This window comes from Ammospiza nelsoni, chromosome 20 (genome assembly GCF_027579445.1).
Source record: "Ammospiza nelsoni isolate bAmmNel1 chromosome 20, bAmmNel1.pri, whole genome shotgun sequence".
NCBI lineage: Eukaryota > Metazoa > Chordata > Aves > Passeriformes > Passerellidae > Ammospiza > Ammospiza nelsoni.
In genome coordinates this window covers 6,394,361-6,419,814 of record NC_080652.1, presented here as the reverse complement: position 1 = coordinate 6,419,814, position 25,454 = coordinate 6,394,361, and the positions used below count along the sequence as shown (strand labels likewise).

Below are 25,454 nucleotides of genomic sequence, written 5' to 3'. Positions count from 1 at the left end.
TTGAGGTGCAACACGAACCTGACTTTGCAGTGCAGCAGGGTTATTACTCACAGAATGGAGGGGTGGCTGCAGTGATAAATGGTGACATGACATTTTCTTTTGTCTTTGTCCCAAATACGCAGTTAATAACAGAATCCCTGATCTCAGGAGCACTGCTTGAACCAATGCTCTAATTGTGGGTTATTTTCATCCCAGTGTCTTCTCCCCCAGGGATGAAAACACCACAGAGTGATGAGATCTGCTCAAGGTGCCTGAGGTGTGGCTGATACCAGGCCAAAGACAGGGAAGGGCAAAGTGAATCGTGCTTGTTGGTTTAGGGAAGCAGTATGAAGGTGACCTGAGGCTGGTTCAAGCCGCTTAGTGGATGAAGCAGAGCTGGAGACAGGGCTGGAGCTGGGAGTTGAGCAGCAAAGCCCTAGCCGGGACGGGATGGTCCGCACGGACAGAATGAAGATTTATCCATATGGAACATCACTTGTGTTGGGAATGAAGCACCTAGTGCTGATGACGGCCCCTAAGCGGGGAAGTCTGTGAGGACCTGAGAACACTTGGGGAGGGCAAGGACACAGCCTAGCGCTGGGCACGCGTTTGGGAACAATCCCCGAGAAACAGGGAACGTGGCGCTGACCCCCGGGGCCGCCCCTACCCGGCGCTGCTCGCCGCGCCCGCCCGCGCGCCTGCGCCCCGCGCCCTCCGCGCTAACCACAGAGATCACCGCAGCGCCGGCCCGCGTGACGCTCAAGGCGCCCTGCCCTCCCATTGGCTGGAGGCCCCGCGCGTGCACGGGCGCGCCGTGCGGGCGGCGCCGAGGCGCGGGCGGGCGCGGCGGGATGTCGGGGCCCAACGGAGACCCGCACGTGTTGGGCGGCGGCACCGGCGACGAGGGCGACGAGGGCGGGGACACCTTCGAAGAGGAAGGTGCGTGGGGAGAGCGGGGCCGCCATCTCGGAGGGGAACCCGTGGCGCAGGATGGCCTGGCCCGGTGCCCTGGGCTGCGGGTGGCAGAGCGCAGGTGTGCCCGGATGTGCTCAGGTGTGCCCAGATGTTCTGCCGGAGCGGTGCCCAGTGCCAGCGATGCACCCGCTACAGGGCAGTGGGGCTGGGAGACTGCAGGGTTTGATTCCCACCCAGCCATGGGGCACCGAGCTCCTACGTGTTGCCCGGGGATGGATATTTTCTTCTGTGAAAAAATTATTTTGTGCTTTTGTTGGTGTACGGGGAAAGAGGATGTTCAGGTTCGGAAACCACGGGGCAGATCATGTGGGCAGATGTGGAGAAGTAGTCATGCACAGAGAAAGGGAATTTAATGCAGCTTGGCAACTTCCACTTCGGGGCATTTCCGCAGTGCCTGGGTTTGCCCTTGGGTATGCCGGTCCTGATACTGCCCTGTCCGGTTAGAACCAGCCCGTGGAGAAAGTGAGACGACAGCAGAGCAGTAATGTGGACGTAGAGGTCACTCAAAACTGGAATTCTTTCAGAGTAAGCACTTCGCTACTCTTTTGTTGAAAATGGTGGAGCTGGGTTCTGCTGTTTCCCAAAACATTCTGCTCCCAGATGTGACCCACCCAGGTGATTTGTGCTGGGATGTAGCTGCAGTGACAGGACAATCACACCCCAAGTGTGTTCACTGCTTTGCATCATGACAGTGATTTGTATTTCATATTTTTGAAGAGCTAAGAGACACATTGGATGTGATGGAGAAAGTCACTAAATTGGATCTACATCATAATTAACTGGGCTTTGTGTGCTGGTCTTAAAGAGCTGCTGCTATTTCCTGGTCTAGTGGGGCTGAGGCTGTGGATCTCTCCCTTCACCTCAAGTAGGAAACCTGATTTTTGTCAACTATGCTTGTAAGAATGTAGAGGAGTTAATACAATTGCCATGCTCCAGCTCAGTGGTTCCAACAGGGATATGGTTATATTTCCACAAAAATCCACCAAGATTGCAACTAACAGAAAACAATTAAAGGTTTTTACAACTTATTTTTAAATGGGTAATTTTTTTTTTATTTCCCAAAGCTGAAGAAATTATATAATCTTCATTTCAGTTTTAGGCATGGAGAAAATTAAGGAGAAAATTAAGCTTCCGTTGTGATTACAAACTTCTTGTCTAACTGATGAATGTCCCTTCACTGGAATATGGTGCACCAAATTGAAAAGCTGTAATTCACATACCTTGAAAAATGCTGATAGTTTGAAAAATATTGGTACCTGCCACCTTTTTGGAAAGCATGTGTTTGTAGGATTGATTTTTAAATGCAAGAACATCATCAGTGCTATTGCTCATAGTGCCACCTCTATGCATACCTACAAGGCCAAACTTTTATTAATGAGCTCAAATGCAACATTACACAATTCTCCAAAGAATTAAAGGCTGCAACACTCTGAACAGCTCCAAAGTTATAAGGTTATAAGAAAAGGAGGATAATTATTTTTTTATAATGAAACTTCTTAGCTATTAATAATGCAAATGACTTCAATGTTTAAATATTCACAGTTCTTTTAAAGCTGCTGGAAATGGCAGTGCCTGGACCTGGCAAAGGGGCAGCTGAGAAGGGCAGAGCTGGTCTAGGGGATTTCAGCACAGCCTGACCCTCCTAGGGTGCCCAGAGCACATCCTCATCCTCCCTCCTCTCCCCACGTTGTTCAGCTCAGCCCAGCGTTCCAGGCACTGTATCACACTGGGCTCAGAGGAGTGGAGAGGAGCCAGCCCCAGCCCATGAGGTTGGGCTTGTCCCACCCACACAGGCATCCTTCCCTGTCCTGCAGCCCCTGATCCTCACAAACATCAGCCCACAGGTCACAGCTCCACCTCTGCCTCCCTGCACTCACCCAGCTGTGTGCCTTCAGAAAGGAACGTGGCACTGGCTCCATCTGGGGGAGGTCCCTGCAGCCCCCCCAGGGGTCCTGAATAACCTCTGCAGTTTATTTTGTCTGTTTTTTCAGTTTGGGTTTTTGTTGTTCTTCAGGACTGTGTGAATATTGCTTGGAGCAATCCAAAAGCAAGAGTTGCAGAAGCACAGCACTCTTCAGCTGGGTAACAGAGCTAAAACACACCACTGTGAAATGCCATTGTATTGAGGCACACTGCTGCACTTGAAACAATGCTGTGTATAAGAAACTGTACCTAGAGAACCAACTGCCAGGATTGTCTGCAGTGAGTCTAGGTTTAATCTGAAGTACCCAAAGCCTTAATAGAGCATGGAAATCCTGTGGCTGAACTCAGTGCCCAACACTTACCTTCCTGTGGAAATAATGGTGCCACTATCAGCACCTTTGGGGCTTATCCCCTGCTCCTGCCACAGCCACGATGGCTGCACTGCTGTGCCAGCCTGACTCCAGCCAGGCCTGAGTGAAGCACATCCCAGCTTGGAAACCTTACACAGTTCACAGAAAACAAACCCTACAACATGCTGACAAAGTGCCTGTACTAGCAGGAAAGGTGATTCCAAAGGCAGCTAAAAAGGCTGACTTGTCTTTGGGGTTTACCTGGTACTGTTGCAGTCAGCACTCAGCCTGTGGCTGGCTGTTTGTGTGTGAGATCTGAGATGTGCCCACAATGGCTTTGGACTGCCCAGGTACCTTGCCTTAGATCATGTTACCAGTGTTTCAACTTCCCATTGGCCTAGTTTGATCAGAGAACAGAGCACATGCAGGATTCAGTTGCATTTTAGTTCACCCAGCCAGGGGCAAATAAGGCACAGCCAGAATGCTGTGGGCATGTTCTGCCAGAGCCCTCGCTGCCTGCTGTGACTGCAGTGACTTTGTACTTACATTGTTCAGTCTCTCATTTCCCTTGCTTTTAGAATATGCAGCAATAAACTCCATGCTGGACCAGATCAACTCCTGCTTGGATCACCTGGAGGAGAAGAACGATCACCTCCACATCTGCTTGAAGGAACTGCTGGAGTCCAACCGCCAGACCCGGCTGGAGTTCCAGCAGCAGAGCAAGCAGCTGAACACAGGAGCTGATGTGCAGGGCTCCCAGCCTCCTGCCTAGAGTCTGACCAGCTGACACACTGACACACTCTCAGCTGCTGTTGCTAAGGGACAGTTACTGGTCACCAATTTAATGTAAAACTTGAATAGCAGAGGTGCCTCATTTCTGTTACTTGTTCCTTTCTGTGTTTGTATCCTGCCATTCATCTCCATGTTCTGTTTTCCTTTAGCTGTGAGACAGGTGCAGAAGCACAAGGGTGGCTGTAGGAGAGCTGGTTCTTTCTGCTCCCCAACATAAGCCTGGCACTCACACTTGGTTAAAGCTGGTTGTAGGAAACCTGAGCCCATGCAGGTAGTTTGCAGGCAGGCCCTCTTCACAAAGTGGAAAAATTATCTCTGCTCTCTTTTCCTTAAATCCAACAAGGAGTATTATGGCTTTACCCCCTTTGGCAGGGGCTGTTCTGACTCCAGGCTTGTCCCTAAGTAACTCTGGTGACAGCCCTGGAGAAAGAGGGCCTAGGCCAGCTGCTGCCTTGAAGCTTCTTCTCCCTTAGTCACATTAACTGTGATATATGAAATACTGGCACATGGTTCCAGATCACTGGACACTTCCACTCCATTCCAAGCAGATAAGACAAGCTACCAGAGTGATGCTTCTGACCATTGTAACTGGGAGCTGCCCCACTCCTTCAGCTGCCATTAAGGACCAAGGTGTGGGGAGAGGCAGAGCAGCCTGGTGAGCCCCCACCACAGCATCAGCAACAGAGAGTAGAACCCTCCCTGCACATTCTGACAAGGCACGAGAGGTCTGCTCTGTACTTTGTGATCCTGTCAGTATGTCCTAGAGCCAGCACTTTTGAAGCAAGTCTTACTGTTCTACTTATGTAGTGTTAAAGGAGTTTTTTGGAAAGTTAAAAGAGGTTATTTAAAAGAAATCTGCTTTATTAAAATCAGTTTGAAACAAACTTTGTTCCTGAGAGTCTCCACTATGAGAACAGATTGGATTAAGCCTTGTGGTATTAACAAAGGACCAAGGTGCATGTTTTTGCCTAGCTTAGGACTTGTCCAAGACTGCTTGTCCAACAGTGTGTATCTTAGAAAGGAAAGTGTTCTGAGAAGCAGAATTCAGCAGAGTCTCTCAAGAGATAAACATTTTCTCTGGAAAGGAAATGAGAGGAACTACAAAGAATTCTTAAATCTGCATCCATCACTCTGTGAAGTTTGTCCCCTATGGAAATCCCATTACCATCTTCTTTCAGGTTCAACAATCCAAGCCTCAGTCTTTCCACATAACTGCTGTATCCCAACTGTACAAGTAATAAGCAACACTATCCTGTATTAGACACGCTAAAGCCAGGCTTATTTATTCTTAAAATAAAAACAGCAGTAAAGTTGAAGGTTTTGCTCTATTAAAAGACTCAGAAAATAAACATTTCCAGCAAATATCATATTGTAAAGGGCTCTCCTTTAAGGCCACTCTATCTGGGTTTGCGCCTGGAAGAGCGTCTGCACCCAGCAGAGGTGAGACCGCCTGTCTCACCTTTGGCAAGGGAGGAAGGCTCTGCTGCTGCCTCCTGGCCTGCATCTGCTGCCTCCTTCTGTCCTAAGCCTCCTCCACTCCCTGGATCCTGGTGGTCGTCTGTGCCTGCCCTCTGCCTGGCTGTGTTGGCTTCTTCCTCACGTCCCAGGGGCTCCCCTATGGTGTGGCTCTCCTCAGAGAACAGGCAGTCGGCACTAGTGGCAGTGGACTTGTCCTGTAGACTTTCTTCTTCTACAACCATGATACCACACACATCATCAGTCACACTGGCCAGGCTCTTGCCCTCTGGCCTAGAGGTGGCCAGCTCACCCTTACCCTCCAGAGACCTTGAAGTTTGTTCTTGCAGGGCTGACAGCTCTGTGCCCTCCTTATCTATCCCATGATCATCATTCATCTTCTTGCTGGTATGTGCTGTTGTAGCAAGAGGCTGTTTTGGATCATCCAGCAATTGGGAGCTGGAGCCCTGGGAATGCAAAGGAGCCTCGGGGTAGGCAGTTGTGGCACGATGCCTTGCTGCCTTGTATCTCTGCAAATACAAACAAACCAACGTGAGAGAGAAGCCCAGCTCAGCTCCTGTCACTGCAGCAAAGCAGCAGCTGGTCCAGGAACACCTGTACAAAAACAGTGGTGAGTGGCAGGGGCACAAGTGATCTCAGCAGCTCCTGGCCTGGCTGCTGAGGCTCTCAACAGAGAAGGGTCAGCTCCTGTGAGGAAAAGTTTATTAAAAACTGAAGTCCCTCTCGCATTACTTAATGCTGAGCGAGTGCATGGCAGACCTGTGGTTCCCGAGACAGAAATCACAATCTGGCAACTGTTAATGTCAGTCAGACTCAGGACTCTGTAGATGTAACAGTGCAAGTGACAGCTCCTGCTTCAGCTACTGCCAGGACACACACCCTGGATATGTGAGGCTCTGCACAGCCCTCAGCTACTGCTGTGATTTAATGTTTATCAGCCAAAGCAAGGCTTAAGCTGAAAGCTTTGTATTTCTTCACTCTGTTGATATAATCTGCACAGTCAGTGGAACTGTTGACAGGAAGGCTACGATATCATATCCATTATATCTCATTACAAGTCACTGGGGTTTTCCACAGAGTAAAGGTAAGCATATCATCAATAAAAGGACTCATTTGCACTCACTATCATGATGAACCAGTAGAGGTCTGTAAAGAGATTAAAATGTCTACTATGCATGTTCTAGACGGGATTTCAGGAAAACAACTCACTGTAGCTAGCTAACACATAGCAGGAACCCAGTCTTCAATGCCCAGAGAGACGTGACCTAAAGGAACAAACTGAAGTTCACTCTTTCCCACAGCAGTTCCCTTCATAATCAATTCCCTTTCAGCTGCCTGCTAAAGGGTTCCTTGAACTGGCACTAGCATTATACCTGACAATTTAAGGAAACAATTTCGAGCACAATGCCTTTCACCAGTCTGCAATGTGGAATTTCAGCACATCTGACAGGCAGCTTTACATTGTAATTCAGTTTATCACTGCAGGCTTGTTCCTCCTCTGTCCTCACAGAGGGATATGAAGAATATCATATCACACTGGAATTGGATCAGTTGAGCCATACTGTACCCAAACCTAAGCAGGTCCAGGCATGCAAACTGGTGTCCAGATTGATGCTGTAAATTGTCTCAACAGCACACAATTCTCTGCTTTGAAAACCTCTGCTGAGAATACCCCAGCAACTGGCAGTGATTTAACTCAGACTGTGACAACCCCAAGGCACCCAGGCAGCCAAGAATAATAGTTATCTGCCTGCAGACATGTAAGTCTGGACTCTTCTCATGAACTCCCCAGGTCATTCTGGCATGCATTTGAAGAGCATCTGATTTCAGCTCTAAGTGGGCCAAAAGAGTGACATAAGTGGTTGCTGCTGCAGTTTCACTCTATCCTGATCTAAAACAAGCCCAGAAAACAGCAAGTCCAATTCCTTCATTCCTGAGATGACTAGCTGCAGGAGTGGGAGAGGATGAGCAACCATGAAGGAACAGCTGTGGTCTCCTCCCATTCCAAATCCACTGCTCTGAGTCTGGCAGAATTCTAAAGCACGCCACCCCTTCCTGGAGGCAGTGATGGCTGACTGGGAATAGTTTCTTCTGGCTGAAGACTAGAAGAAAACCATGAAGTTTTGGGGGTTAGGGGTGTATGTATGTGTGTTTGGGTTTTTTTTTTTTTAACCACTATTTAAAAGGTAGTAGGGAAGCACAGCAGTTTTTGTGGGTGCAGGCAGAGGACCAAGTCGATGTGGGAGCCTCCCTCCTTGCCAAGGACAGGGAATTGAGCTCTCCCATACAGGAGGGCTCAGGCAGTGGTCATGGGACAGGGCAGAAACAGTGCAAGTCTTGTGTACCCTCTAAAAGTACTAATCCAGGCCCCTTACCCCCTGGCAAGTCAACAAGGACAGAACAATGGAGGCAGATTCCAGGCCAGCCCAGTAGGAAAAGCTTTAGATACAAAAGCAGCGAGGGGCAATATGGCTTCTTTAGGTGGAGCCAGAAAAGCAAAGGAACAGCATCAGTTTGCAGAGCTTTGTGCTAAGGAGTTTCTAGGAAAGGGCAGCAGACAGAGAGAGACAGACAGACAGACTTCCTCTTGCAGGCTGACCCTGGGGACAAATGGACTCTCACCAGCTTGCAGATTCTATCACATAGAGTCTGTAATGTTAAATTTTCAGATTTCTAAGGTATCTGATTTTACCAGGCCTCTTCCTGGATGAATCACACCCACGCTTTTGGCTAAAGGAGCTGTTCTTGCAGTATCACACCTGGAGATGCATATGCACCAGCTTTCTTTACAAGGAACAGCCTCTCTCTCCTGCTCAATCCCACCTTGACCAACCTGTAATCTAACAGAGAAGAGGCCTAGGCTAAATGACAGACTCCACAGGTTCAGCAAACAGAGCGGACACTCTGAGGAAGATTCCCAGCCAGAAACAGGCAAAAAGATGACAGCAGCAGTAGCTGGGAAGCAGGACTTAACTGGTTTTAGATCTACAAGGGCCAAGGGAGACAAAGACAGAGCACACCAGGAGAAAGCTACAGCATAATGGACACCAAGGATGATGGAAATGAGCTGGAGACAAGACAGCTAACGTGGTGGATTCACTGGAGAGACACGCACGGGGGAAACAAATGCCAGGCCATGCAATCGCCAAAGGGTCTAACCTGAAAGTTCTCAAAATGCATCAGGGACTTGCAGTGTGCGAGCCGGGCAGCGGAGTCGCTATGGTAGAATTTGTGACACAGCCTGCAGAGGTAACCTGCGACGGGGACCAGAAAATCCAGGCCTGCGAAACGGGAGGGGAAGTGAAATCACAGATCACATTGAATGGAACTCAAATAATGAAAGCATGTTAAAAGAGAAGGGGGATGGGAGTAAAGGAGGAGAGGTGGAAAGCTTTGCTTCTGTTAATCAGGGATTTGCAAGATGACTTGCTGAATATCTCGTCTTACCATGGAATGGCTGTGGTTGATATTCAGAGAGAAATCTGGCTGCCAGAGCAAAGAAACTACACAGAGCGTTAAGGGGAGAAAAAGGGAGAAAAGAATACAATGGAAAACTACAGAGAACATGTGATCTAATGTAATGGGATCAAACCAAGCAGAAGACAGCAGGCGCGCAAGAGGAACACGCAGAGAACATTCACAGCATGAATCATTATTCCATCTGCCACACGATAGTGGAAGGTTACAGTGATATGGAAGATCCGTGTAAACAGAGCTCTCCTTGGGCACAAAACAGCCTCTGCAGAGCTGCCCTCCTCAAACACCAGTGGCCCTTAGGGGGTTTGAAGTCAGTTGCTTACAGGGTGGGGACCAGACAGGGCCATCTGGAGGAGCCACTGCCCACCAGGCCAGCAGCACGGCTGAGGAACTGCTCGGAACTGCTCGGTACAGCGTGGGGGTTCTGAAGCGGAGGAAACATGCACAGTTTGGGTCTAGCAGAGAGTTTGATACTGTCAGTGATACTCAGTATCTCTCTGCAAGCTGCATTTGTGTTGGAAAGCATTCCAATCAATATGCTTTCCGACTCCATCTTTCCAGAGCATCCCTCATTTGCTACCTACTTTCTTCAGTACTCCTGCCCTGCCGTGTCCTACCTTAGAAATGTATCTGGCTCTCATCCTTCTTCAAAGCAAAAGGCAGTTGACAAACATCAATCACATCCTCATGTTTTATCACACAGTAATAAAGAAACATCCTGCTTTCAGGAGAGGTTCTTCTCCAGGCAGCAGTGACCTGCACCAGTCCAATGCAGATGCTGGAGCACCATGGCCCAAGAAGTCATTATAACAGTAGGTAGAGACCATCCTCTCCTACAAATACAGCATGTGGCCAGAGAAGGCTCTGTGGCCCTTTGTGCTTAACTCTGCTTGCTTACCATAGGCTGTGTCTGGACAATACTTCTCACTTCCTTCGTAATCCTCCAAAGACACTTCCTTCAGCCCAGTCTGGAAACCGAAAGAACATTAGTGCCTACTGTATCTATGGCAATTGCCAGGCTCTTGCATTTTTCTGGTAAGCTTGGGAGCAAAACAGAAAATTTATATACCAGTGACAGAGTTACAGCCTTCGATCAGGGGCAGATGCAAACCCCAATGTCAGCAGACCACTTCATGACAAGGGCTAAAATCACTCCTTGCACTTCAAGCTTGAAGGAGCTTAGCCATGTACCTCCTTCTTGGTAACTGCTCTCTATTGGGAATGTCAAGATAAACCTCTACACATTTGCTATCAGACCCAGCTACTGCTGGGCTGTTCAAAGAGACTATGTCAATACTGCTTTGTGCTCCTCAGCAAGGTTAATATCTGAAGACAGCAGAAGCTGTACAGCCCAGCAGAAACACCTGAATGTATCCCACACATGGTGCCTGATTCTCTTCCACATCCCTGTGCCCTTGAAGAACGCTCCAGTCCCACCCTCCTGCTGTGCAAGACTGAGCAGACTCTTGAAAGCCTGAGCTCAACCAGCTTAAGTCATAGGATCCCACAGCAGATTCTCAGATAGGTCATTCCTTCTCCTGTTGCATAGCATACCTGTTTGGCAGCAGAATCCTCATTCTCCATCAGCACTACATCATGGTCTTCCTCCTCACCAGCTCCTCCCTCCTCCTCCTCCTCTTCCTCATCATCATCTTCAAAACAGCCAACAGCATCCACAGTGATCAACTCCTCTGAATCTTCTGGGCTCCCCAGTTCCTTCTCTCCTAGCCTAACCTGTAAGGGACAGAAAAGAAAGATCAGATCAACTTTGCACTCACCATTTAACCAAGGAAGAGCTCAGACTCAGGACAGATTGTATGTGATGAGCAGAAGGGACTGAAAGAGGGACATAAAGATCTATTACTTCTAGACACATCCAACACCTCCCTTTTTCACACAACAACTAACAACTGAAGTTCAGCAAAAGATGAAAATTAAAACAGGGTTGGAAGAAGTGCATATCTTCCTTTCAGCCCCCCAGTAGTCAGGAAAGCAGAAAGTTATTCTGCTCTACAGTGTAGCTGCCTCCAGACCTGCACAGCTCTCCATGCAGGCAGTATTACCTCTTTGGCTTTCTGTTTGTGCTCAGGGGACTTCATATGCTCCACAAACTTGCGGGGGGTCTTGAAGTGGCGGCTGCAGACAGTGCAGAAAGGACGAAGCGAGCGTTTGGCCAGCTAAGGAAAGAGGGACAATTCTGTAAGAGGGACAATTTCATTTCACAAAAGGCACTGCTTTGGAGGAATGCAGATGAATCTTGAAACAAAGTCAGCCCTGCATCCTGGGAGACCACACAGAAAAATATTTTTTTCAGCAGAAAGGGCTCCCTAACTCTTATCTGCCAAAAAGATGAAAAACATGCAGACCAAAATAAGCATGTCTTAAAATATGTGTTCTGTCCCTTCTTCCCTAAAAGTCAACAAATATGCTGGCCTGCCTGAAGTTTAGCTTAAAGAGGCTGCCCACCAACTCCTCCATTCAATTGATTAGGTGAGTATGCTAAGCCATATTCCTTAATAAAAGTCAACCATACTGACACATCATGACAACTGGAAGCTCCAACAATGCCAGAGGCAGGGGGTAGCACTGCAGTGCCCTTGTGGAGAGAGTTACTGGCAGAACTTACTGTGCACCCCTCCACTTCAGTCACTTCTCCTTTGCTGCTTGGGGAGCAGGAGGTGCTACACACTTCCATTTAATCCCCAGACAAAAGGTCAGTGCAGAATGAAGTCCATGCTATGGCTGTTACCTTGTGTTCCTGGGTCCTGCGATGTTTGATGAGGTCCCCTGTGAAATGCACCTGGCAGGTGTTACACCACCGCTGCTGGGTCTCTCTGAAGTGACAACAGATAGAGCTGGAAGTCACACCTTTTTCATTCTCCATGGAATACTGAAGGTAGCAATCAGTCCCTGGCATTGTTTTCTTCACAATTCCTATCTTTACAGGCTCGAATTAATCTTCTCTACTTCTCACCGACTTACAGGTTGCTTTAGCTTGTGCTGACAGAAATGCACCAGATAAAACAGGTCTCCTACTTAATCTACTGTATTAAGAACTACACAGGTCAAAGTCAGCTCTGGTATCCTTCAGCAAGATAGAAAGTTGCCTGAAGGAGATTAAGGCCCTTGAAACCAGAGGGGATTTGTACCTTACCTTAAACTGAGAGGCACCCTGATGCAGTGAAAAATTTTAGAACCCATGTAGCGCCACACTCAGATCCAATTTTCTACTGCAGACCAACACTTACCCATCTTTTCCTGCTAGCACCTTCTGTTGTTTCACCATAGGCAGTAGGGAAACAAAACAAACATTGCTCATGTGCTGAATCTCCCCAAGTCGCTGCTGGTGCTGAATTCCAGCCATGTGGGATTGGAAATTCTGAAAGAGAGGTTAGGAGAAAAATCCTTTTAAATGTATTCCAAACACAGAAAATAATAGGTATGAGCTATGCTTTCCTTTCTCTTGACTGCTGTTTAACAATGAAATATAAAAGCTTAAGAGCATGGCTGCCTGTGGATCCGCCCACATTCCCTCTCTAGCAGCTTGCTTGCCAGCTCTCAGGAGAAGTTTATTTTATCTGCATACTTGTCATCATTTCTTATGTTCCTTGCTCCTAAAACATGAGCCCTTGCTAACAAGAGATCAGCCCTCTAATTCCCATCTCTTGACCACCCTGTCAGACCTGTGCATTTTTACCTGCTGACTGCAGCAATTGGTCTTGCAGATGTAACAGTAGAATTTAAGGACGGATTCTGGGTTGGGATCAGCTGTGCCCACGTCGCAGGCCCAGTGCCCTGGTTTCAGAGCTGTTGTACTGATAGCTCTGCTCTCACTGCTCTGCTGAATAGTCACTTTCAGTGAACCTCCAGAGCTCAACACCTGTCAAAAGAAGGAGTCAACATTAAGTTCAATTCCTCAGTAGAATAAAAATTATACCTGCTTTTTGTATGTCACCCAAGCTCTTTACCCTTTAGGAAAATGCACATAAGCTTGAGCCCACAGGAGGCTGATCAGGACTCTCATACACACTCCTCCCAAAGCTGCTAAATCAGCAATCCCTGTGCCTTAGCACCAGCCCTATTAGCACAGATGGTTGTTTCTGCAACCTCTGCAGCCACTGTATGATCCAGTCTCTGGGGACTGGAGCCACAAACAATTGTTGCTAAGGGACACAATCAGCTCTTTTTTCTCCACAGCAAAACTAAAGCCTACTCAGCACAACACCTGATAGAGTCAGGAACTCAGACATGGGCAGGATGATACATTTGATCACATCAATAAATGTCTCCAATTATGGAAGACTGTCAAGTCTGATTCACACCTGAGGTTAAATCTTTGTCTGCTCACAGCTTTACACAGTCTGAGGTCCTGATTTAACATCTAGCATGGGGGCCACATATTTCATGCAAAAGACTCTCAGGTTGAATCTTTTAACACCACCTGAATCTTTTTACACTTGCTCTTTAGCAATATGAAAGATGTATTTAGCTATGGCCCTCCACACATAGAGTTTAAGTAACTCTTTCAATTCACCTTTCCATCTTTCCAGCTGAATACAAAAATCTTAATGAATGCCCCATCCACAGGCAGCAGTAGGTGAGGAACAGGCCAGCAGAGGTACAAAAGCAGCAAGTCAGAGCAGACTGTGCACTAATTGCAGACATATTATGCCTTATTGCCAGGGACAACAGCTTACAGCAGGAGACAGAGCTCCAGACGTGGGTGCCAGCTGGTTCCCAGTGGCAACGGGCTTCTCCAGGATGGAGGGGGAGGTTGTATGTTCTGCACCACCCCTGCATGGAGCGGTGTCTGCTCACCTCAGGAGCCTTCGGTTCCTCTGAGAATTTCCTCTCTCTGGAGAGATCTTCAGCTGGGTACTCCTTTGCATTGTCTGTACCTAAGAAGGGAGAGTCCTTTTACCTTTTAGCAGTCTTAAATCAAAACAGCAATGACAGGAAAAACAGAGCAGCAGGTGAGTGAAGTCAGGGAGCTTTTCTCACAGCACTGTTGGCCATAAGCCAGTTCACAAACCTTTCTCCTTAATAATTAAGACAGAAACATCCAATCATTTGCCTTTGGCAGGTAACAGATATTAGGGGACATAGTTTGTATTTGGTTCCTAGATTTTATCCTGCTTTCCCCATCCTGTACAACTGGGGGAAGAACATTTCTGTAGATCCATGGGACCTACAGGTGTTGTTCCACCAAGGAGAGCCCTAAAAGTTCAAATCACAGGGTTCAGCAACTCACCATCAGCTTGGACATGGGTGCATGAGACTCCTGCTTTCTTGCTGTCTGTGGCATCCTCTAATGCAGACTCGCCAGTCCCACTTCAAGGATATCAAGAAAAGTACCTTAATTGCCATGTTACAGACACGAGTTTCAAAAGGCACACCAAGGCACAGGCTGGGGTCTAACCTACCACACTCTCCACTAAACACAAATCAATAAGCTACTGGAAGTGGTATTTCAGGCAAGAATTTGGCAGAAATAAATAAAATAATGTAGAGTGGGTGTTCTAGAACGGATTCAGAAACAGCAATAATCTGGACAAGAAAGCTACAACTGATTTTTTGGTTAGCTGCCCTCTCCTGCAAGAAGCCTGAAGGGAATTAAGTTCATACAAGAAATATTCTCAGTAAGAGCTCTGAGAGCTCTCTCCTGTCATGACTGGTGACCTGTAGGGAAATTGCAACACCTGGACAGTGCTCCTGGCTGCTCTGTACATGAGAGAAGAGACCTATTAGCACTGAAGGAGTTCTCCATGGTTCCTTTACAGGGATTTCACCACAGCTGCCTGTTCTATTCATACCAGTCGTGTTTCATTTCAGAGTCCCTACAGCTCTACTTGTGGGGGAGGTGAAACTCTACAAAATGCAAATCAAAAGGGCCTTGCTTTTGGTGATCTGCTAAGGAGAAAAGCACTCCTGAGGGGACTACTGAGAATAAATGTCTGACTTCCAGAGGGCACACAGTGTTCTCTGCAGTCTCTTTCTCCATCCCCCATTTTTCTGTCAGGACTAACTTGCCACCATGACTTGACTGTCTGCTCTGAGGGCGGCTCAAATTCCCACCTGCTGGTGTCCTTGTGCCAAGAGGGAGCAGCACCTTCTGCACAAGCAGGACAGAGGATAGCGCAGGTAGCGCGTCCCGTTAGCCGCGCACGCACACCGCATAATTTATCAGATTGATAAGTGATAAGGGAACTGGGTTACACACCTATAAATATGCAGCAGAGTTTGGGCACTGCAAACACGAATTAAACAAGAGTGACTGGCATTAACATTATTTGTCAGGTGCTGCCAGCAGGCTCAACGCTGACGATACCACACACAGATGGTGCCAGCACTCAGGGCGAGGGTTTGCAGCCTGAACTGCAAACCTAAGGAGCGATCTAAGGGAGCAAAAGCCACCACGAGCATGATTTAAAGAGAAAATGGTATTCTACAGATACTTGTCATGCCATGCTAGAAGTGGGTGTTCAAGGAGGATTTGAAGATCATGAGTGCTTTCTGCACTGGAATGAGGATGTTGTTCCAGGTGTACAGATGGTACATAGGAGCAAAGGCAGAAGTGGGAAAAACCTGAAATGAAGAAGGAGGCTGGTATTTCTGGCTAAAGGGAAATGGAACAATGAAGCATGAAACACAATTTTATGACATAGATGGGGGAATGGCCTTCTCATTTGTGAAAGGCAGTCTGAGAACAGAATTATTTTTTTTTACAGATCCTTCATCTGTTCATTGGAAGATACTAGAAACATTAAAAAAAAAAAAAAAAAAGCTAAGGAATAATCTATTCTAGGTAAATACCAGCCATAATATATGCATCAAATCTGGCAGTCCCTAACTGCAGCTTAGGAAAGAATTTTCCTAATAGCTGGCTTGCTGCAGTGAGAGCTGTCATTCCTCAGACTTGATTCTTGTTTTCAGTGCATGTAACAGGACTTTGATTAATACCCTGCTAAATATTAATGTAATTAAAATTAAATTAGCTTTGGCAAACAGATTAACAAAGCATGCACTCAAATGTATTCGACCTAGCTTTAATTGAATTTATTCACTTTCTTGCTAATCAGAGTCCATAACTCACGACAGTCCCTGAGCACACAATATTTACCACTCTCTAATGTTTTACTTTGATGTTTGGATATTACCTTGATAATGTAATCCTGGAATATTCCCCCTAAAGCTATCCATTCATCTGTAATCTACAGATGGGAAACAGCGAGGTGAGGAAACTTGTCCAAAAGCAGGCGGCGAACGCCTGTCAGGGAAGGTAAGAGGGCCCAGGAGTCCTGACTCATCGTCGTTAACATATGCTGGAGAATTCTCAAGTCAGTGCCTACAGAAATCTGTATTCACTCCTTCCTCTTCTCCCTCCACACCAGCCAAGGGTGACAGCTCTGGGAGAGGAGCAGCCCGGTGCAGATGGCAGCGGGAACTCCGCGAGGTGCCTTCCCACTAGATGGCAATGCAGCCCTGCCTGTCCCTGCCGCACCCTCGGAGGCCGGGATGGGCCTGCCAAGGCCAGCCTGCCGCGCATCCCTGGGGGATAATAGGATTGCCTTTGTCTATTTTTACCCAACAGACAGAGATACTGGCAAGGCAACCTTTGCAGAAAGGATGCAGAACTCAACGCTCATGGATACAGGCTTGGATACTATTGATTCCCTTCCCTTTATCATTTCTCAAAATAAACTACCCTCCTGTACACCTACTGTAACCTAATATATTCCAAGGCTTTCTTTCCCTTTCTGCTCATTTCTTTTTTGACATTTAGGGAAGAAACTGAAGAGAAATACACCAGAATAGAAAATAACCTCTATGCTTCTTACAGGGATCCTAGCAGAAGAACACAAGAGCAAATTCAGCTTTGTTGCACATCTAGAGGAGGAGCATCTCTCATTTTTCATTCTCTCCCTAGCAGAGACCCCACAACACCCAGTATCTCAGCAAGCATCACAAGATTTTCTGAAGCAAGCTGTTCACAAGCATCTGAAACACCTCTTACATGCTAGACAACAGGCCAATAGAGTATACAGCCCTAATTATCAGAAAAGAAAATTAGACAATTCTAAACTCAGTAACTATATCAATATCCCATTCAATAAATACCTCTTCAGTCTTTTTGCTGCAGGCTCAGTGTTCAACACAGACTCTGCTGGAGTTCTTGGCTCTGCAGGAACACAGAAGGAGACTTCCTTAGCAAAAGAGACCATGCCACCTTGGGTGTGTTCCATATCTGAATGGCAAATGCCAATGAGGCTCTGTTAGAGCAAACAATACTAAATACTTGCTTATTCTGAATTTATGAGCTGCTCTGACAAGGTTAGATAACGACCTCAAATATCTGAGCTTTATTGCAATGTCACTGTATGAGGTGTTGATCATAAAAAGAAATATGTGTTTGTATCTAGTAAATGGGTCTCAGTCCTGTACCTAAGTGACAAGAGCCATGATCATGGGAACATTAATATAAGCCAAGGTGGCACATCTACTGACAGCAACCAGTTAATAAGACAGTTTTCACTGCTGCAGATTTCCTGGTCACAACCTCATCAAAGCCTGCAGTTTTAAATCGTGCACTCCTCAGTCAGAAATGACATTCCCACATCTGTGTTGTATGTGACATCAAGATACTCAGTGCCAGCAGTTTCTATTTTGACAAGTGGAGTTTCTATTTTGACAAGTGGGGCACCAGGACTTTCAACTCATCTTTTTCTTAGCTGATTGTTACTGGTTCTGCTTGATGTGTTTGGCTGCATGAGATGTTGACTTCAGCATGGGTAAGGCAATGTGAAAGCTTTAATTTCAGACTGGTTTTCTTCCCCTCCCCATCTTAAACAGAGCTCAGTGTCATAAGGGACTTCTGAGAGGCATCCATGCAAGAGAAATGGAGGAGGCTCATAAAAAAAAAAATCAGGTAAAAGTGGTACATGAAGCATATAGCAGAGGGCTATCACAAGCAGTTTAAGTATTTACAATTAGAGAGAAACATAGCTGATTAAGCCTAAAATCATCTCCAGTTTTTGCTGCACGACTAGTCAAGAGATGTTTATCATATTTGCAAGCAGTTGTTTCACTACAGGCTCCCCCTTACCTGTGGATGGTGAGGAATTGTTCTGCTCTGCCCCTGCTTGCATTCCCTCTGGAATTTCCATTTTGTCATCACCTTGTGTCTGAGATGAAGAACCAGGATCCAGTTCCCGCTTCCTGTCAGGAACCCTCTGGAAGTCCTGCAATGGGCAGAGAGTCACTGCCTTCTCTTAGTCCTTAACACACACTGCCTAAAGCACCAGAGTTTTACTGTGGGGCAGGAACAGAATTCCAGTGATAAAGGAAAGAAATAGATGGCTCACAACGGACTGCCCCACCTAAGGCAAGCTTACATGGTCAAAGAGAGCGAGGTATTTCAGTTCCACAGGCAGCCAGGACATGTCCCCAGAGCTTAAGCAGCAGCTGTAGGAAATTCAGCTGCTTGCAGAGGGTAGGATCATGCTAGAGGAACTCTGGCAAGAGGTGCATGGGCAGGGAAAAGGATAGTCCAAAATAATTCCCCTTCTTTTGACTCTGGAGGACAGTCCAAGAGTGCGAGTTTACCTTATCCACCACATCTTTTTGACAGAATGGGATGAAATATGCCAAAGCTAATCTAAGAGGAGGCAAGTAGCAGTCAACCCAAGAACCATTTCCAGGATACAAAAGAGGTCTTAATTATGGAAAGTGAGACAGGTTTTCACAAAACAAGAACTGTAGATTTTACAAAATCCACAAGGAAAAATATGAGTCTGATCTTAAAAAGTGGGAAACAGCCCAAAGAGGCAGAGTGTCCATAGTAGGAGCAACTTGTCTGGGAATAACAAACTGCTATGGAACACCAAAGCACTTAGCCAGGATTTCTTCTGTTGTAATTACTTTTAAGGTGATACCTCCAAAGGCTCCTTTTATATCCTAGGTTTAAACAGTTCTATCATGGGGAATTCTCTCTCTTGGGCAAGTAATGACAAGAAACCTTTGCATTGTAAGTGTAAATATGGACCACAAAAGCCTTTGGGATGGAATGATTTCTGCATTTCTGTGTCAGCAGCATGGTGCAAAACATTATTTTCTTTGTAAGGCTCTCTCCCTTCTCTTTTGCACTCCGCCTACTACACACAACAACTGCAAGTGTAACAGGAGCACAAAGCTCCCCAGCAGCTGGAACGCACAGCCCCACCTTGCGGAAGGTCCGGTTCTGCCGCTGGAATGGGAGGCTGGGGAAGCCCAGCCGAGTCGGCTTCAAGGAGACCCCAACAGGTGGCGGTCCCAGGAGGGAATGTCTTGTAGCCTGAGGGAAGAACTGCTGCAGTGCTGGCGCTGTCATGTTAAATCCACGCAGGTTTCCTATAAATGCAAACACAGTGTTTCACCACCCTGTGCTGTGCAAAGAGAGAGAAAATCTTCCACCTGAACAAGCAGCAGGTGGGGAAGGGGAGGGGAAGGGCTCCTCTCCACATGACCCTGTCCTTTACTGGGCACTGCAGAGGTGCTCTGTGCTCTACCCTCCTCAGCACACAGAATGATTTGATGTGATAGCAACCATTACTATGGATCAGGCTATTTAATTATAATTGCCACTCCAGGCAAAGATCATTAGAGCAATTATTTGATCTGAGCACATTAGCACTCGTGTTTGCAACAAACAAGGTCTTGTTTTACAAAAATTCTCTGTAAAAAAGGAAAATTCACCCCACATTTGTGCAGCTGACTGCCCACACCATAGCTTGAAGCTCTTTAAAACAAGCCAGTAAAAGCATTTCATTTAAAACAACACCAAACTTAAAAAAAAAAAATCCCACAGTCCTCTCTGCCACCTGGTTGTCATGCAAGCTCAACATGTCAACCTCAACTCTGACACTTGAGACTCTGCCATTTCCAATTATAATGCTCTGCTTTCTGAACAGTTCAGCATCCACAGACTATTAACCAAGTGTCAAAAATTTCTTCTGAAGACAGTCCTTGTCACTCCCATTTCAGGTGTGAGGGAATGGAGGGGCCTGGATGCCTCAGCTGTACCCTCAGAAACCATCCATCATTCAGGGAACCTGGACTTAAATTGCCATTTTTTCTCTCTCACTTGAATTAGTGCACACTCCAGCCTTTTAGCAGCTGTCAAAACAGGGCAGCAAAGTTTGGAAACAGGCACCCAACACCTGAAAACCCAAGCTACACTCCTAAAAGCCAGCAACACAATAGGAAGTACTCCCTATGTTTGTCTTCAAAAGCAATCTAATCTATTATTACTTCCCATATATAATCCCTTACTGTAAAAGGGCATAGCTATATTAAAAAAAAAATAAAATCTAACAGAAGAAATCATCTTCTGCTCTCAGTTTGACAACATTAAAGAACCACACATCTGTTTCAATTTGAAGTATTTATCTTTTCCTATTCCCACTGCTGAAGCCACACACAGCCAATGAATTATTTATGCTGATGCTTCCCAGGGACAGAAATGGCACAGCATCAGATATTCTTACATGTAACCCAAACCTGAATGGCCAAAAAATTCATATCCCTAAAAAGGGCCACATGGACACTGGCAATCATATTCCTTGTTACCTGTGGCTACCTGAGGTAGGTGACTAACAGAAGTCACAACTCCATGGAGAGGTAAAGAGGAGCAACACTAAGATAAAGTGCATGTAAAGTGCTCATTAACATATCTTATCCTGCTCTATCTAATTAGCCCCAAGGGCTTGGCACACTATTTAAATACAACTCCTCAATAAAAGATTCAGGGAAAAACGTCAGCTGCAAACATATCTAGAAGGAGCATGACTGACTGAAGGCTGGAGTCACAATTTTTCCTGATACATGTACACCAATCATCAGAGCATGGCTGGTCCTCTCTCACTGTCACTTTCCCTTCAACCTGAGAGAGATCTGTGGAGAGCCACTGGAGTCACTAGAGAGCCCTCTCATTAAATGGGCAAGAGAGAACAAAAGGAGAGTTAACGACACGCAGAATAAATCTTTTGTCTTCACATCTGGACATGATTCACAGGCAAGGTAGAAATTGCAGGCATTAATCTAGACTAGGCACTTGAAAACTATCTCAGGTACTGATTTTCTGTGTTGAAAAGAACTGTCAGGTTAAGACATGAGCAAAAAATAAAAACATATCTTTATTCCTATTATCTTTACATTAGTAATTCTATTATTAAAGCAGCTTCATAATTTGTTTTGAAAATACAAAAAAAAAAAAAAAAAAGGAAAATCCACTTGTGGAAACACAATAATGGAAAGACAGATATTGCCCACCATAGAAATTATAGTCATTTCAGGGAAACAAAAATTCACAATACAATTGACACCCAAACCATCTTCTACCTTAATATACTGTATTTGTTTGTACTGCACCAACTTTGGACAAAGAAAATAATCTACTGCAAACAAGGTTAGTGTGTACATAACAGATAATTAAATAAATGGTCTTAACCTTGTAACCAAGAAAGACAAACAATCAAAATCTCAGTATCTGATCTAAATATATTGATGAAAAAATACTTGCTCCATCACGCCTAAAAGGGAAGGAATGTATTCAGTATCTAACCTGATACCTCCTAGTGCTATTCCCAGTTGTGAACAGCTGGGCACACGTGATTTTCAACAACTGAAGAGCCTCTGTTCTGAGGACTAGGGACTAATTTAAAGAGAAGATGGAAGAAAAAAAAAAAAAGAAGACAACAAACAGAACTGCCAAGCACAAGAACTGCACTGGTTCAGCAGGAAATAGCCATGGTATGGTTTCAGTCCAAGAGGATGATTAAATAACTCCAGTAAGTAAGCGTTTCCCATAACGACAGTACCTTGCATCTGCTGCATGAGTAAGGCCCGCTGAAGCATAGGATTGGCACTGAGCAGCGATGGCTGATTTGTTGCCCGTAAGCTCAGCATCTGTTGCTGCTGCGGCGGCGGCAAACCCCTGGAAAAGAAGGCATCAATCATGAGAACCCAATAAAAACTGTACCCTTCCATTCCAGGCATAAAACAGAGGGGCAAACAGCTGAAAGGCTGATATACACGCATGAAAAGACACCATGCACTGGCACTGTATCCTCTTTCCTCCACTCTCCTGGAATTTCCAAAGCTGACAGATTGTCTATCAAAGAATTTGAGGTCAGAGACAACTCCTTAGCACCAAGCCCACATAGAGCCTCCCAAGCAGCATAAAAAAAGCCCAGGAGCTGACTGCGGTTCTACAGAATTATGCAGCACCCATCAGGAGAAATGAGTGATCTAGATCAGCAGCTACATTTAACACGACAACAAAAAAGTTCTAAAAAACAGGGAGTTTTTGCAGTAGCTTAGAGCTCGTTTTCCCAAAATCAACACCTCCCACACGGAGCCAGACAGGTCAGAACTGTCAATGGTGCCCCCTAACTGCAAGAACCAGATGGAAAAATAAAGCACGGCCTTCATATTTAAAACACGAGGAGGAAGAAGCAGCGGAGAAGAACTCTCCAGTTCTAAGGAGGGTGGAGCAGACGTGAGAGAAAAGTCTGAGGAAACTGGCAGGCACTTCTTGAGGCGATTGCAAGGTCAGGCCCACCTCTATGCACGCTGCTGACACAGCTGAATCTGACAGAGCTGAAGAGAGGTACAAACAGGATCGAAATATCCACCCTGACAGAAAAAACCCAACCCCTTTAACAGAATTCACAGCAGCTCATCTTCACATTTGCTGCTCTAGATTGTTCCAGTCTCTGAGCAGAGATATTTATACTGCAAAAATCATACTTTTAAAGGTGTAAGATGCAGCCGTGCTATCTAGCAGTCAGCCCCTTACTGGCATTTTAAGTGCAGCTTTTTTTTATAGCATAAAATATATAAAAATGGTAAAAAGATTTGCAGGTTCATATTTCGAGTAAAACAGAAAATTTCCCACGCTTACCTCAGAGACAAATGCCTTATAAGGATAAAGTAATATAATAATTCCTTAAATAACAAATTAAATTTCTTCCTAAATTCAAATCCCATTGCTTTGAATTTGCAAAGAATAAGTCTTTAAAGATAACAGTAACTGCAAATAAATGCATTATTTCGGAGAATTTGTGCTGGTTCTACAGATCTCAGTTCATCGGGGACAACTGCTCCTATTTAAGTTGTTTCACATCCTGCATTTTTTACAAAAACCGTGGTTATTTTCTGGCAAATGTTCTTTCTCCTTTCACAAACAAAACACAATTTTCTCCATTCCATCCCTGTCCCACCGTGCTCAGCCTTAGAGGTGGGGCCATTGCAGAAATAAGTTCAATCATCGCACCCACAGCAGCAGACCCAGCCAGAGAAAGCAAATAAATAAACACTTTAAGTTCAACAATAAAACAATAAAGTGCTCGTGTCTGCTGAGGGTGGCTCTGCTGAGTGCGGCGTTTCTGCAGGAAAAGGCGTTTTCCCCGAGCCCCGGCTGCCCTGCCCGCCCTGAGGGGCTCGGAGCATCCACCCACCCAGCGCTCCCACACGGACTGCCCGGGTCATCCCCGGGCTCTCGGGGACTCCAGCCCCGGAGGGCGGACAGGGATCCCCGGAGCGCTGAGCGGACACGGCAAGACCCCACAGGGGCCGCCGCCCTTCCTCCCACACCCCCGGCCCCCTCGGTGCCACCGGGCTCGGCCCCGATCGCGGCCCGCGCCCCCCAACCCCCGCCCGGCTCCCTTTGTCGCCTTCCCCGCCAGGCGAGGGCAGCCCCGCACCGGCCCCGCCGCGGCGAGCACGGACGGAGCGCGGGGAGGCGGAGGAGAGCGGTCCCCCGGGACAGGCCCCGGATCCCCGGCCTCGCGTAGCGGCGCTTACCGGCCTCCCTGCTGCGCCGGAGGGTGGTGATGGTGCTGTTGCTGCTGCTGGAGGAGGTGCTGGAGCTGCAGCAGCTGCTGCTGGAACTGCTGCTGGTTGAACATGTCTGGGGAGCCCCGAACGAGGCGAGCCTGAGACAAAATACGGGAGGGCGAGGGAGGCACCGGCTGCGGGGCTGGCGCGTATCAGCCCAGCAGCCATTGAGCAGAGGAGCCACCGCCGCTGCCGCCCATTCATTCACCGAGCCGATCCCCCCCTGCCGCCTCCTCCTTCCCCCCGGGGTCATCGCAAGCGGCAGCCTGTGGAAGAGGTTTCCAAACCCCACCTCCCAAAACCCGTTCCCACCCTCCCCTGCCCGCGGCGGGGCCTCGCCGGGACCCACAGCCGCTTCCCGTCCCTTCGCCTCCTCGCCCCGCCGACACTCACGGCGCAGCCCGCGGCGATCACCGCTCCCCGCCCGCCGCCTCCATCTTCCCGCCGGGGACAACAAGCACCTGCCCGGCCCCGCTGCCCGGCCCAGCCCAGGCGGGAGGCAGCTCCTTGGGCAGGGCTGCGGGACAAGGCCGCCCCCGCGGGGCTGGGGATCACCCCCGGAGCCTCCTCTCAGGTCTCCCCAGCCCGCAGCACCTCCATCTCTCATTCCCCGCGCAGAGGCGGCATTGAGGTTCCCTGTCCCTCGAGAGGGCTGGGAGGGAATGGACACCATCTGCCCAGGGCTGGGCAGGGAATGGAATAAACTGCTGCACAGGAGCAGCAGATGGCATCCAACAGCGTGGGTTTTCTGCTCTTTGTTGTTTTTTGGGTTTTTTTTAAATAGTCCAGGGGAATCTTTGGTAACCATCTCACCGAGAAGATGGAAAAAACCCAAAGCAGCCTCTGGCCATTTGCTGTGGTCACATCTTGGCAAGCCTATTATGAAAACCTGGAAAAAAACAAACAGGGACTTTTGTAATATTGCTTTATACTGTAGACTGAGATGACTTCTCTAGCAGGTCCGTCCCCCCCCCCCTTTTTTTTTTTTTTGGTTTGTTTGTTTGCTTGGTTTGGGTTTTTTTGGCAGGGGGTGGGTTTGCAGCAAAACCTTTCGTGCACAGCTTGTTTTCCATAGCAAAATTAATTTTAAGCACTTTCAGTACACACAGGCTCTCTATAAAAATATACTGTGACTATCATTTCTTCTTATGCTAAACCTCAGAAGGATCAAGATGCATTTCTGATCCTTGCTATTCCAGAGAATCCACCCTGAAATAATTTACTTTATAGTCTTTTTATTCATGCCAGTAAAGACTACTTGATTCATAAAGTCCTTGGAATTGATTTTTACCTGAAAGCATTGTAGGCTGAACACAGACAGTAACTGGTGATATACAGTTATAATTAATAATTTTAAATGCAGCAGCATATGTTGATTTTTCCTTTGGTTCTTTTTATACCATCCTGATTTTACAATCATCGATTTGGAGATGACTATCCATACTAATCAATGTTCATGTCCAGAGCCCTTTAAGGCTGTCTGCACACAGAGAAAATGCTTTCCTGCTAAGCATGGAAACTTAAATGTCATCCTAGGGAACACACACACAGAACAAAAAACATGCATGGAGTCTTTTAAAAATCATTTTGCATAGCTCATCCTCTGCT

At 46.8% G+C, this 25,454-nt stretch overlaps 2 protein-coding genes across 5 annotated transcripts; one reads left to right on the top strand and one right to left on the bottom strand.

The window, feature by feature from the left end:
- The first annotated feature begins 790 nt into the window (after positions 1-790).
- BBLN (bublin coiled coil protein) lies at positions 791-5,386 on the top strand. The gene is made up of 2 exons (XM_059486255.1): positions 791-918; positions 3,806-5,386. The coding sequence occupies exons 1-2, from the start codon at positions 831-833 to the stop codon at positions 3,997-3,999; spliced, it is 282 nt and encodes a 93-aa protein (XP_059342238.1). The 5' UTR covers positions 791-830; the 3' UTR covers positions 4,000-5,386.
- On the bottom strand, positions 5,376-24,278 carry CIZ1 (CDKN1A interacting zinc finger protein 1). 4 transcript variants are annotated; one of them, XM_059486253.1, is made up of 17 exons: positions 24,240-24,278; positions 23,814-23,944; positions 21,827-21,942; positions 19,192-19,358; positions 18,076-18,211; positions 17,091-17,151; positions 14,224-14,303; positions 13,791-13,870; positions 12,670-12,852; positions 12,221-12,351; positions 11,722-11,806; positions 11,036-11,149; positions 10,527-10,706; positions 9,871-9,940; positions 8,655-8,776; positions 5,794-6,004; positions 5,376-5,709 (listed from the first exon to the last, which is right to left on the bottom strand). In XM_059486253.1, exons 2-17 carry the CDS (start codon positions 23,915-23,917, stop codon positions 5,417-5,419), a joined length of 2,133 nt encoding a protein of 710 aa, XP_059342236.1. In that variant the 5' UTR covers positions 23,918-23,944; positions 24,240-24,278; the 3' UTR covers positions 5,376-5,416. The 4 variants fall into 4 exon arrangements, with proteins under 4 accessions (XP_059342236.1, XP_059342234.1, XP_059342235.1 ...); XM_059486254.1 differs by having other exon boundaries at positions 5,449-5,709; positions 5,805-6,004; XM_059486251.1 differs by having other exon boundaries at positions 5,376-6,004.
- Between the last annotated feature and the right edge of the window lie 1,176 nt (positions 24,279-25,454).

Excerpts from the sequence above, each read along its gene's own strand:
- BBLN (XM_059486255.1), top strand. The coding sequence starts at position 831 with ATGTCGGGGCCCAACGGAGACCCGCACGTGTTGGGCGGCGGCACCGGC. Across the intron at positions 919-3,805 it reads GGACACCTTCGAAGAGGAAG|AATATGCAGCAATAAACTCC; the intron begins GTGCGTGGGGAG and ends CCTTGCTTTTAG.
- CIZ1 (XM_059486251.1), bottom strand. The coding sequence starts at position 23,917 with ATGTTCAACCAGCAGCAGTTCCAGCAGCAGCTGCTGCAGCTCCAGCAC. Across the intron at positions 10,707-11,035 it reads ACAAACAGAAAGCCAAAGAG|GTTAGGCTAGGAGAGAAGGA; the intron begins GTAATACTGCCT and ends TGTCCCTTACAG. Across the intron at positions 6,005-8,654 it reads TGCATTTTGAGAACTTTCAG|AGATACAAGGCAGCAAGGCA; the intron begins GTTAGACCCTTT and ends TTGTATTTGCAG.